This window comes from Ovis canadensis, chromosome 17 (genome assembly GCF_042477335.2).
Source record: "Ovis canadensis isolate MfBH-ARS-UI-01 breed Bighorn chromosome 17, ARS-UI_OviCan_v2, whole genome shotgun sequence".
NCBI lineage: Eukaryota > Metazoa > Chordata > Mammalia > Artiodactyla > Bovidae > Ovis > Ovis canadensis.
This window is the reverse complement of record NC_091261.1, coordinates 79,762,974-79,775,762: the sequence shown is the minus strand read 5'-3', so window position 1 is coordinate 79,775,762 and position 12,789 is coordinate 79,762,974. Positions and strand designations below refer to the sequence as shown.

Below are 12,789 nucleotides of genomic sequence, written 5' to 3'. Positions count from 1 at the left end.
CTTTCCCCCTGAAGTTCCCCTGGAGGCCTGGGAGCACTGAGGGGGTTCGACAGGCACTCAAGCTGGACACCCACACCTTGGGAGGCCAGCCTCATTCCCTCCCAGCCTCCTGTCCCTGGCAGGGGACCTCTGACACACCCTGCTTTCCCCACCTACTCCCCACCCACCCCCCAGAATCGTCCAGAGCCAAACATGGGACCTCAGTTAATCCCAATTATGTAATTTGCAATCCGACGGTTAGCCAAGGAGGAGGCGCCCTGGAGCCACGCCCAGGAGCTGGGGCAAAAGACCTGGCTTGGTCAGGGCCACGGAGCAGGCTCGACCTCTGACTGCAGTGGCCCCCGTCCCTGCAGCCTCACCCAGCACCATGAGCGGCCGAGTGGGAGACCTGAGTCCCAAGCAGGCAGAGACCCTGGCCAAGGTGAGCTGAGGCAAGGGGCAAGGGCCGAGGGGCTGAGGGAGCACGGGGGCCGGAACCCTCCCCCTGTGCTGGGCTCAGCACGTCCTCAACACTGTCTCTTGGCGGTCACCTCACCCAGGGTCAGGTCCTACGGTGCCCTGTGACGTCCATCCTGTCCAGGGCAGCGGCGGGGGGGAACAGCACCGCTTGCAGACGGTAGGGCAGGTGCCAGACCTGGAGAACTTTATCTGACCTGCCCCCTCCCCACCTCCCCGTAGGTAGGAGCCAAAGATGCTGAGGCTCTGCCCTTGGACTCTGTTCTGTTTCACTCCCCGGGACCCTGAAAGCTCTTACCTGTCTGTAGGAGCTGAGAGTCAGGGCAGAGTGTGTATGTCATCCCCACGGTCAATGGGGAAAAGGATGCATAATTACCAGCCATGTTTTCACGGAAAATGGGATGGAAAAAAAGAGGCTTTGGGGGGCTAACGAATGAAAAGAACAAAGAATATTCACCCCTCAACCCAGCTACCCACCAACCCACCCAGCTACCCACCAACCCACCCAGCCATCTTTTCCTTCATTCCTCCTCCCACCCCGCCCCGCCCAACAATCTCTCCTCCTCCGTCCATTCACGCCCCCATCTCTCCATTCATTGGTGTCCTCTTCATTTTGTCCTATCCGTCCGTCCATCCACCCATCCTTTCTTCTATTTACTCACCCATCTAACCTTCCATTCACCTCCCCATCCCTCCGCCCACCCACCTTCCGTAACCACAGGCCAGACTGCACTGGAAGAGAAGGAAAGAAACTGGAAAAAAAAAAAAAAAGTATCACTGAGTCTGAGCTCAAGGCTCAGTGTGAACACCTCTTCAACCACCGTCTCTCTTCCCAGTTCCGAGAAAATGTCCAGGACGTGTTGCCCGCCCTGCCCGACCCGGATGACTATTTCCTTCTGCGCTGGCTCCGAGGTGAGGGTGGGCATGGGGGAGGTCAGGGCAAGGGGCAGCAAGAGGGACCTGGTACCAAATGCTCCAGAAGAACCCATGGCTCGCAGGATCCGACCACATCATCTTGCTTCACATTCAGGTCCTGGAGAGGGGAGGGGACAGGAAAGGAAGGTCCCCTCTAAGGCCCCTGGAGCCCCTCATAGCCTCACCTCCTGCCCAGGACCAGGACAAGATGACTGCAAGGCAGTCTGTTTCACACCTCACCCCTTCCTTCCATCTTCCCACAGCTCGGAATTTCGACCTGCAGAAATCAGAGGCCATGCTCCGCAAGGTGAGATGTATCCCCCCCAGAAAATTTGGTGAGGGTGTTTTTTGGGGGCAATTCCCGCCTCCAGCCTCTACCTCCATCCCCTCCTTACCACTCATTTCCCTTTCAGTACATGGAGTTCCGGAAGACCATGGACATTGACCACATCCTTGAATGGCAGCCCCCCGAGGTGAGCCAACAGCGCCCCACACACCCCCAGCTTTTGACAGACATATCACCCAACAGCCTCAGCATCACTGGGGACCGTGAGTAGAGGGCAGCAAGCCTGAGAGGCCTGTGGAACCCCCGGGAAACTGCAGCCAACTCTCCTGTAATAATTATGACTATTTCCTATTAAGAGCCAAGCTTGAGTTAAGACTTTACCTGCATGAACTCGTTTAATCCTCACAAACGCCTGAGGTGGATACAGATGTGCCCATTGTACACATGAGGACCCTGAGGCCCAGCAGTGGTTAAGCAGCCACCCAAAGTCCCAGAGCCCCTAGGTGGAGCTGGGATTTGAGCTCAAGCCTCCAAACACAGGCTCTTCAGCAGCACAGTTAGCTCGTGGCTCTGAGCCCTTACCCGCTGGAGCCTTGCTCAAAGCATCCTGTCTAGGTGGGAAAGAAACTTCGCCCACTGAGGAGTCGGGAAGAACAGACCCACCGTGGTGCCTTAGCTAAACCACAGTCCTGGTTTCATTTGCAGGGCACAAGCTCTGAGTCAGGCAGGCTGCTATGCCAGTGTGATCTTGGGGACTTTCCCCAGCAGGAGGGGGGATGGGGCTCAGAGAGGTGGTGTCACTTGTTCAAGGGTGCTCAGCAGGGAAGCAGCCGCGTCTGGTTTTTGAAGCAGGCCTGTTCACCTTCAGTATCCATGGTTTCATCACTAAACCCAACCCCTCTCCATGGAAAGGGGCACGGGAGACTTTGCGGGCAGAACTCAGGAGCCCAGAGGCCTCCGGCAGGCCCGGCTAAGCCCTGCCTTTGCCGTCTATCTGCTGTGAGCAAGGGACTCCCTGCAAGCCCCTCAGCTTTCTCACCTGGACAGTAGGGCAGCCCTCCAGGGAAGGGAAGGTGCTTGTACCACGGTGTGTATAGGCTCAGACCACCCAGGGCAGCCTAGTTTGGCGAGGGGGCTGGGGTGGGGGCGGCGATCTCTGGGCTTGGTGGCTCACTCGTGTCCAGCTCTTTGCGACCCCACCAGGCTCCTCTGTCCATGGGATTCTCCAGGCAAGAGTACTGGAGTGGTTTAGCCATGCCCTCCTCCAGAGGATCTTCCCAGTCCAGGGACCGAACCAGGGTCTCCTGCATTGCAGGCGGATTCTTTTCCACCAGGGAAGCCCAAGGCCGTCTCTGGGAGGTTGCACACTGCCCAGTTCCATGTGTCCGTCCTCACGCAGGTGATCCAGAAGTACATGCCTGGAGGCCTGTGTGGCTATGACCGAGATGGCTGCCCCGTGTGGTACGACATCATCGGGCCGCTGGACCCCAAGGGCCTGCTCTTCTCGGTCACCAAGCAGGACCTGCTCAAGACCAAGATGAGGGACTGTGAGCGCATCCTGCACGAGTGTGCCCTGCAGACCCAGCGGGTGAGGCTGCCCGGGCCCGCAGCCCCAGGAACACACCTGCGCCCTCAGCGTCACGGTCAGAGGGCCCTGGGCTCACACACCAGCTCCGACACGTCCCGGCTGTGCTGCCTAGGAAAGTCACCTGACCCCTCTCTGAGCCTGTCTTCTCACCTCCAAAACTGACACGATAATAACGGTTGCAGAGATGAAGTTAGAGAGCGTGAGCATGTGGCTGGCACCTGGGGCCTCTCAGCAATGCCAGCTACTACGATTCCCTCTGAGTCTTTGCCCTTGCTGCTCCTTCTGTTGGGATAATCTGACCCCCAGTGCACACACGTTCCCCCCCAACGCCTCCACTGGCTCTGCCCTATCCATCTTTCAAGGCTCAGACTGTCCCCATCTCTGAGGCCCCCACTGGGTTAACGCGCGTCCCCACACCTTCTGTGCCTCCAGTTGCGGCTCTCAGCTCGGGACTGTGGTGACCCGGTTGCTGGTCAGTCTCCCCAACCAGACTGTGAACTCTAAAGATAAGAACTCCGGATTATTGAGCTATGTGCCATACTCTCAGTGCCTGGCTCAAAAGAGGTGTTTAATAAATATTAGCTGGACAAACGGAGGGATGAGTGGATAAATGAACAGCCGTATGAAGGGAAGGATGGGTGTGAATAGGTGGGTCAATTAATGGATGGGTGGACAGGCAGATGGAGGATGGATGATGAACGGGTGATGGACCGTGGATGGACGGATGGTAAATGCAGTCACTGTTTTGTTTGCTCATTCCTCTGGGACAGAGCAGGGAGCTGGGAGGAGCCCTGGGGGGTCACGAGCTGAGGCACCGTCTCCCAAGTTCTGAGCCTGCACCCTGATCCTTGCTCTTGTCCTTGCAGCTGGGGAGGAAGATTGAGACCATCGTGATGATTTTCGACTGCGAGGGGCTGGGGCTGAAGCACTTCTGGAAACCCCTGGTGGAAGTGTACCAGGAGGTGAGCAAAGGCCCCGGGCGCCCCTGCTTGCTTTAACCACCAGCTTGCCCAGCAGTGACCTGGCTGCTCGCTAAGAACCGGGATCTAGTGGCCAGCGGTGGCCTTTCCACCACTGCAGCCCAGGCCCCATCAGTGTGCTTCCTGAAGACTGCACAGACCAGGCCTCGGGAACAGCACGTACTGACGCCGCAGGGCCAGCTTCCAACAAACCGTCCCCTGCCTGTCACCTCTGCTCTGTAACACGGCCAAGTCACTCTATCCCTCCATGCTCCATCGTCCTCACCTACAAAACGGGGGCACTGATTGTCTGCACTCCAAAGGGACATAGCCACACTTCTGTGGGTTGATACATAAACTGCACACATCGCGCTTGGCAAACGAGCGTGCCTTCTCGCTCGCTCCATCGTGACTGGCTCTCTGTGACCCCATGGACTGTAGCCCGCTAGGCTCCTCAGTCCTTGGGGCTCTCCAGATGGGAATGCTGGAATGGGTTGCCATTTCCTACTCCAGGGGACCGCCCCGACTGCAGGGATCGAGCCTGCGTCTCCTGCCTCTGCTGCACTGGCAGGTGAATTCTTTTCCACTGTGCCACCCGTGAGCCCCAGTGGTGAACATGCCGCAAACAGTGGCCACCATTATCACTGTACTACTGTTGCCATAGATTTACTCCAAAGACGGTTAATATTATGTAAGTGTTACGAGAGTGTGGTCGCAATAGTCTGTGGAGAGGTTTCCTCCAGGGACCATGGAAGTGATGGAAAGAAGGGAATCCCTCCACAGCTTTCTGAAACCTCCAAGGGGAGGTTGCAAAGGGACGGGGGTAGGTGAAGAGGAGGTACGGGCTCTGACGGGGTCTTTCTTTGTTCCACAGTTCTTCAGCCTCCTTGAAGAGAATTACCCGGAGACCCTGAAGCTCATGCTCATTGTGAAAGGTGTGTGGCAGGTGGCTGCTCTCCTCTGCCTCCAGTCCCCTGTCTGAACTCTGGGACAGTAATAGTACCTCCTTTCCCGGAAGCAGAGGCAGGTTGGTTGCTTGGCTGCATGCAAATCGCTCAGGGTGCCGAGAACAGAGTAAGTGCTCCATAAACGGTAAATTCTACGGCTGGTTTTCCTGCGAGAAAAGGCAGCTCCAACCCCAGCTTGTCCAGGAATCCCCCCTCACCTCTCCTACCCACGTCTATCTCTCCCTCCTCAAACTGCCTCTGCCGTTGGCAGCCGGTGCAGCCCAGTCTGGCCTTTCCTGCCTACTGCCTTCTGAGCCTCCAGTTAGCTTATGCATCCATCCTGCTTTCCTTGAGTTGTCTACTCCTTGAAGGCAAAGGCTTCGATTCTTCACTTCTATTTTATCCCTCACAGGCTTGGGGCCAGGTGGGAACTCAACAGTATTTGGATAGTTTTTATTTGGGTGGGCGGATTGATGGAAAGATGGTTGTATGCTGATGGTTGACTGGACTGGGTGATTCATTGCTCAGTTTGTTGTCTGTTTAGCTGGCCAGTTGGTTAGCTGACTAGTTGACTGCCTGGTGGTTGATTGCATATCTGATTGGCTGGTTGGATAGTTGTTAGTTTGGTAGACTGATTGAGTGACTAGTTAGCATTTTGGTTGCCTATGAGGGTGAGTGTCTAGTTGGCAGACTGGTTAGTTGGTTTGGCTGGATTGTGGATTGTTGACTGCTGGTTGTTTGGATGGTTGGCTGGTTGGTTATTTGAATGATTGACTGACTGGAAAAGGCAGTTGGTTGGGCAGTTAGCTGGTTGTTTAACTGACTGATTGGTTTTCTGATCGACTGACATGTCAATTGGTTTGGTGGGGTTTGATTATTTGGTAGGGTGGCTAGTTGATTGGTAGGCTGGTTGATGGGTTGGTGAGAATTGATTGGTTGTTGGCTGGTCTGCTGGCTGTTTGATACATTGGGTGGTTGGATGGTGGGTTGTTGGCTGCTTGTTGGCTTGGTTGGATGGCTTGTCAGGTGCAGGGCATTGAAACTTGCCAACGTAACTCATGGTTCCTCCACGCTGTTGGCTCTGGAGAGAGTGGCCCGATGGAATTATTTTTTCCCCATTATACTTGCTTATATCTCTCCAGCCACCAAACTGTTCCCTGTGGGATACAACCTCATGAAGCCCTTCTTGAGTGAGGACACGCGCAGGAAAATTGTAGTGTTGGGAAGTAAGTCGTTCCAGCTCCATCCCCTGAACTCTATTCATGAACTTTGGAGAAAGTTGCTCCATCACCCCCATCCGGAGGTCCACACATCACCTGGAGTCAGAGGCTCCTCCTTTTCAAAGGTGTAGTGGGCCTTGCACCATGGAGTCTATCCAGTTGCCTCCGTCTTACTCCCTGCCATACCTTTTTGGCAACTAAGGCCTCCACATCTTCCTCCTTATCAGTTTCAATTTGGTTGCTCGTCAACCCCTGGGCTACGGGCCTCAGTTTCTTTATATTAACCTTCTATGGCCATGTAGGGGGGATAACTTGGATTGGTTATAGGGGTGGGGCCATGTGACACCTGAGAATCCAGAACACAGAGCTTTGCACGGGGCGTGAAGAAGAGTAATGGGTTTTATTATTGTGATGAGGAAGCAGCAAGACGGGGAGGTCCTTCCAAAGACCCCAGGCTGCCCCCCTTCCAGCCAGAGGTCTGACTTGTGTGGACCATTTGCACACTGCCTGGCCCCCGACATGGTCCTTGACCTCACTGGGATTTAAAGTCTCCTTAAGGCAATTAGACAACATTAATCTTGACTGCTCATCACTGGGAGACCATCAAATATGGGCAAACCGATCAGCCAGGGAAAACATGTTTCCATAATAACACAATGCCGGAAGACACTTCTACAGCCCAAGGCCCGAAAGGCTGGGGAATCAGCCCTGGCAGCCCAGCTCCTGTAGGGCTTCCCCCACCTGCCAAGCGCAGGCCCTCCTGGTAGGAATAGGGGGCGCTGACGGGACCCCTCCATGTTCAACAGTCACCCTTCAACCCCTCTGCCCACAGGCAACTGGAAGGAAGGATTGCTAAAACTCATCAGTCCTGAGCAACTGCCTGCCCAGTTTGGGGGGACCCTGACCGACCCAGATGGGAACCCCAAGTGTTTAACCAAGGTATGAAGAGCCCCAGAACAGGGGAGGGTAGAGGAGTCGAGCTGGGTTCCTTTCTCATCCACTCATTCATTCCACAAGTGTCTATGGAGAGACACCTGTGAGCCAGGTATTGAGCTAGTCCCAGCCCTGCCCCAACAGAGCTCTCAGCAGCTGTTCAGGCAAATGAGAAAGGGGTGTATTTTGACCCAGAGGGATGAGCTGGGAGAGAAATTCCTGGAAGAGGCCCTGACTGAGGCTGGTGGGGCACAGAAGGCTTCCCGCTGTGGGGTGGTGGAGGACAGGATGAGCAGAATACTTCCGGAAGATGGGGAAACGTCTTGGGCGGGAGACACAGCCTGAAAGATGCAATGGCTGGGAGCGGGGAGCAAGCCCATCCTGCTCTGTGTCGGCAGATCAACTATGGTGGGGAGATCCCCAAGTCCATGTACGTGCGGGATCAGGTGAAGACTCAGTACGAGCACTCAGCGCAGATCAGCCGCGGCTCCTCGCACCAGGTGGAGTATGAGATCCTGTTCCCAGGCTGTGTTCTCAGGTAAGGCTCAGGCCACCACCCACACCCCAGCTGGACCCTCGCCCCTCGGGGGTCTCTCAGACTCGGCAGCAGCCCGTGCTCCTTCCCCTCCCCCCAACACAGGTGGCAGTTTGCGTCGGACGGAGGGGACATCGGCTTCGGGGTTTTCCTGAAGACCAAGATGGGGGAGCGGCAGCGGGCCGCAGAGATGACGGAAGTGCTGGCCAGCCAGCGCTACAACGCCCACATGGTGCCGGAGGACGGGAGCCTCACCTGCACGGAAGCCGGCGTCTGTGAGTCCGCCCTGAGTGGGCCCCAGCTCTGGCAGGATGGAGCCACCTGTCCCGCGGTTTAGAGAAAGTAATGGAGAGGCAGTGCCCGCCCCCCCGCCCCCGCCAGGGATATACAGCCTAGGTCAGTGCCATTCATCCACAGTTACCCATGCGGCCCACGCTCCAGTGCACGTGCGGTGTGCAGGGAGCCACACAGGCCTTGAAGGGGTTGAGAGCGTCGCAGGTCACAGGCAAGGGACAGCAGGGGAGATGGCTTTCCCCAGGAGGAAACCGGGGCTCTGAGAGGCAAGTCAGCTTCAGAGCCACACAGCTGCATGTGGCGCCAGGGTTCTAGCTCAGCCTGGTGGTGGCAGCATAACCCTGGGCAAAAATCCTGAAAGTGTTACCAACCTGGAGGCTTGGTTTGCTCACCTGTGAAGCAGAGGACGACTCCTACCTCTCAGGGTGCTTGTAAGGAGGTTTGTAAGTAGGGGAGGCAGGAGGTGTGTGCTGGCCTAGCCCAGCACCCAGCTTCATCCTCGGGGGCTGGGAGGCCTCTGACATTCCCAACTGCCCCCCGAGGACACCCCACCATGTGAGTGTCCAGGTGTGGAGACAACGGGATGCAGTGGCCATTGTTCTCGCTGCCAGTTGGTGCAACTAAAGCCAGGCTGGGCATGTGCCAGGGGGAGGTCAGGGTCTGTTTACAGGCCCTGCTCAGGAGGGGTAGTTCCCATGAGGGAGAGAGGAAGAGTGGGGGGAGTTTGGCCCACTTAGCAAACACAACAGGTGAGAACACAACCTCTTCTCCCCCATGGCTGGGGCAGGGTGCAGGGAGTATGGAGTTAGGCCCAACTACCCGTTTTTCCATCTGTCCCCCCAGATGTCCTGCGCTTTGACAACACCTATAGCTTTGTCCATGCCAAGAAGGTCAGCTTCACAGTGGAGGTGCTGCTCCCGGATGAGGGCATGCAGAAATACAACAAAGAGCTCACCCCTGTCTAGGCAGCTCCCTCATTTCCCAGAGACCCTGACCCTTTGCTTTCTGTCTCTGTATACTTCTCCCCACCTCCCTCCAAACATTGTTCAGTAGTCCTCTTGACTCTGACACTAGTCAGAAGAGAAAGGGCTGCCTTGGGGAAAACTCAGGCGCTGTGATCAGATCAGGAAAAGTAGGGGAGGCACCACTTTGGAAGATGCTGAGGCTGCGGAAGAGGAAGAAGCAAGGGCAAGAACAAGAGGTGGATGTCCCTGCAACCCAAGAAACAGAAAAAGGAATCTCCCGGCCTTTGTCCTCACTTCTCCTGAGGCATTCATATGCTTGAATTTCTTCCCCATGAGTTATCAGCAACTTGGGTCAGAGATGTATCTAAATTCTTTTTACTTCTACCTCTTATATAAGCAAATGCTCAACTAATGTGAAGTTGAATGGAGGTAGGGAGCAAATGGGTGTGCAAGATAAAAAGAAGTCTACAAGGGGAGATTTCAGCACCTCGGACAGGGGCTGTGGCAGGGATGGTCTCTCCTGAGCCTCACGTGACCCAGCCCCCAGATTTCTGGCAGTGGCTGCCCCCTGGGGTAGTTAGGAGCTGTCTATAGAAGGGTTTGTCTGACTCAAAACACACAGCTTTCCCAACCCCTCACTCCCACCCTTACCACCTCCCCTTGGAACTCACAGCTTATGTTTCAAGCACTTCCCTAAAAGCAAAGGAAGTCACATCTGGCTCTAGCTGCTTCCTGACAATTAAAAAAAAAAAATCACAGCTGTCATTCAGTGAGTTCTCTCGATGTACCATAGATGGTGCCAAGTGCTCTATGAGTTTAGCTCACTTCACGCTCACGCCTGCCCTGGGGTTACATATCACAGCCACATGTGCATAAGGAAACAAAGGCTCAGAGAGGGGAAGTCTTTCTCCTGACACCACACAGCATCCAAGACCCAGGTCTTTGTTTTTTTTTTTTTAACTCCAAAGACATTGCTCTTAATTGCTCCATAATACCACCCCCTAAGACTCTACTTTTACAGAGAAGAAGGAATATCTTAGATTGTCCAGTGGAAACGTCTTGGATGTCACCCTCTCCAATCCCAGTTTGTGGGCAGAAGAGGATTATGCCCATTGAGCAGTTGGAACAATGGAAACCCCCGATGCTGATCAAGCAGGTCATCCAAGGAAACTCACAGCAGAGCAGGCAGGGCTTGTGCTTCAGAGCCCAGCATCCATGACCACTGAGAAGCGTGGCCTCTTGCCACCCACCATGAGCCTGGGTGACATGGGGAGACATCACGGCTCCAGGAGCTTTCTGCTCCGGGGACATGGAGCTGCTGGCTTGAGCCCCAGGTCCTGATACATCTCTTGACAGGAGGAGAGGAGTTCCACAGAGAACATGGGTGGGTGGGGACCGAAGGACTTGAGGTTCCTTGGGAATGAGCTGAGAGCCCAGCCTGCTGGGGTGAGCCCCGCCACGGGCAGAAGAGGCCTGAGTCCGAGACCATTCAAGCTCACATGCAGCAGCAGCCGGTATTTTCCATCTGCACTTAGGGATACATTTTATAGATCAAAAACAGCACTGGCCTCGTTTTCTTCAGCCCATGGGTGGCAGAAATAGGACTGGAACCAAAGCCTCCCTCCTCCCACCTGCTGCCTCCCACCCTTCCACCACTAATTCCCGTTGCTGCAGCAACTTGCCAGAACAGGACAAGACCGCCGACTCTCTGAGCAGGGGGCTGGGAGAGGGGTGGATAGGAAGGAGGAAGAGAAGAAAGGGTTGTCAGATTTAGAAGAAGAAAAAAAGCAATACTTGGGACATGCTATTTATCTGAAACTAAAATTTAACTGGGTGTCCTATATTTTATCTGGCCACCCTACAAATAAGGGATGGGGAGGTAGGCAGAGAAGAGGCGGATGGATCCCTGCTCTTGGAAGATGGTGGCAGTGTCTGCAGGTGGGGCACGGATGTGGTGGGGGAGGAAGGCTCAGCATCGGGTCTCACCCTTGCTCACCCTAGGCGGCAGCAGGGGTGCCGAGGAAGAAGGGGTGGCCCTTTCCACCCTTGGGGCCGAGGCTGCTGTGTTGTCAGGTTATCTGCATCTGTCCCAGCTCCTCGACCACACTTCACAGACCCCACTGTGGACAGAGGCGGGGACTTGCTACCAGGACGGGGGGGGGCAGGGGTAGCACAGAGAGCCTAGGCTAGGGCTGCAGCCAAGAGCCAAAAGGTGCCCCTCAGCATCCGCCGATGCCCAGCCATGGCAAGCCCACAGCCAGTCAACGGGCAGGAGCCCTCCAGCTCCCAGCTTCCGGGTGCCCAGTCTCACTCCGGGACCAGGCGCTTTGTTCTGAGTGACCAGGAGGTGAAATGGGGAGAGAAAGAGACCCTGCTTAGCCTTGGCCAGTGGGCACCCCCATTTCAGCGAGCAGCATAGCAGCAGGAAGACGGAGGCCTTGGGTGTGAAGGGGGGGACCCAAACTTTGCGGAGAAGCAGGACCTGAGCGACCTGCAGAAGCCTCCTGGGGGCAGCCATAATGAGAAGAGACATTGTGCCCCTCCCTAGCCTCCTTAAATTGGCCCAGAGGAGGCTGAGGAAGGAACAAGCCTCATCTGGAGCCCACACGGGAGCCCAGGGCCCCGCCGAGCTGGACCAGGCTGAGCGCGTGCACGTTCCCCCACCCCAGGCCCCCCCATCCACCTGCCTGCAACGCCTCCTGTTAGAAAAGGCTCTGAAGCCTCCTCACTCACGTGGGATTTAGTGAGAGTTAACTGCTGACGGAAGGCTCACCGCACGTGGACTTCACTCTCTCATCTGTAGGATGATAACGGTGGCACCAGGTACCGAAAAGGCCACGACAGAGTCTCCATAACACAGCGCCCAGCATGTAGTAAGCACCCCAGCTGTGTTCTCCGTGGGTGACATTGGATGATTCTTGTCCAAGGAGAGGGAGCTGCATGATGGTGAGGAGGGGAGGTGACAGGGAGGGTTCAAGGAGCAGGTGCCATTAGAGATGGATCTTGAAGGCTGAGAACAGAGGGAAGTGGGGGTGGGGAGGGCATTCCCAGCAGGCGGCATGACCTGAGCAAAGGCTGAGACTGGAGGGGTCAGGCGAAGGCAAGGACAGAGGTGCAGGGTGTATCACGGTGAGAGATGAGACTGCCTCAGCGGGGAGGCTCTGAAATCTGGGCTGGGATGTTCAGACTGGATCCCGGGGACTTCCAGGAGTCATAGGAGATACCAGGACACAGAAAGGACTTGGGGAGACTCAGTAACAAGCAGGATCAGATTGGAAGAGTGCTCCTTTACTCACTGGGCCTTTAAGGAGTTCCCAAGACTTTCTCGTATAAAAATAAAACCACGACGATCACCCTCAGAGGCACATCTTCGAATCACCATCCAATTATTTCCTCTGAATAAGTTCTTACGACTGGAGTTCCTGAACCGTGCAATTGGCATACTTGCTCTCTAAATTACTCATCTGATGGCACAGTCACCAACTGTGTGCGTCCTGGAAGCGGATGTGTCTTGCTGTAGTCATAATACTGATTAAATAGCCCCCTCTGTGAGACCCACTCTGGCCGAATTTGCAAGCCATTTCTCCTGTATCCCTCTCAGCAGCTTCAGAGGGTCGTTAAGGAGTATTGTACAGTGAGAGAACCAAGACTCAGAGAGGTTAGGTAACTTGCCCAAGGTCACACAGCCTGT

At 55.5% G+C, this 12,789-nt stretch overlaps 1 protein-coding gene across 1 annotated transcript; it reads left to right on the top strand.

Moving 5' to 3' along the window:
* Positions 1-212: 212 nt before the first annotated feature.
* LOC138422396 (SEC14-like protein 3) lies at positions 213-9,863 on the top strand. Its single transcript, XM_069557255.1, has 12 exons — positions 213-421; positions 1,293-1,368; positions 1,635-1,678; positions 1,785-1,844; positions 3,057-3,245; positions 4,112-4,207; positions 5,079-5,139; positions 6,294-6,377; positions 7,204-7,310; positions 7,703-7,842; positions 7,945-8,114; positions 8,977-9,863. Exons 1-12 carry the CDS (start codon positions 368-370, stop codon positions 9,096-9,098), a joined length of 1,203 nt encoding a protein of 400 aa, XP_069413356.1. The 5' UTR covers positions 213-367; the 3' UTR covers positions 9,099-9,863.
* The last annotated feature ends 2,926 nt before the right edge of the window (positions 9,864-12,789 follow it).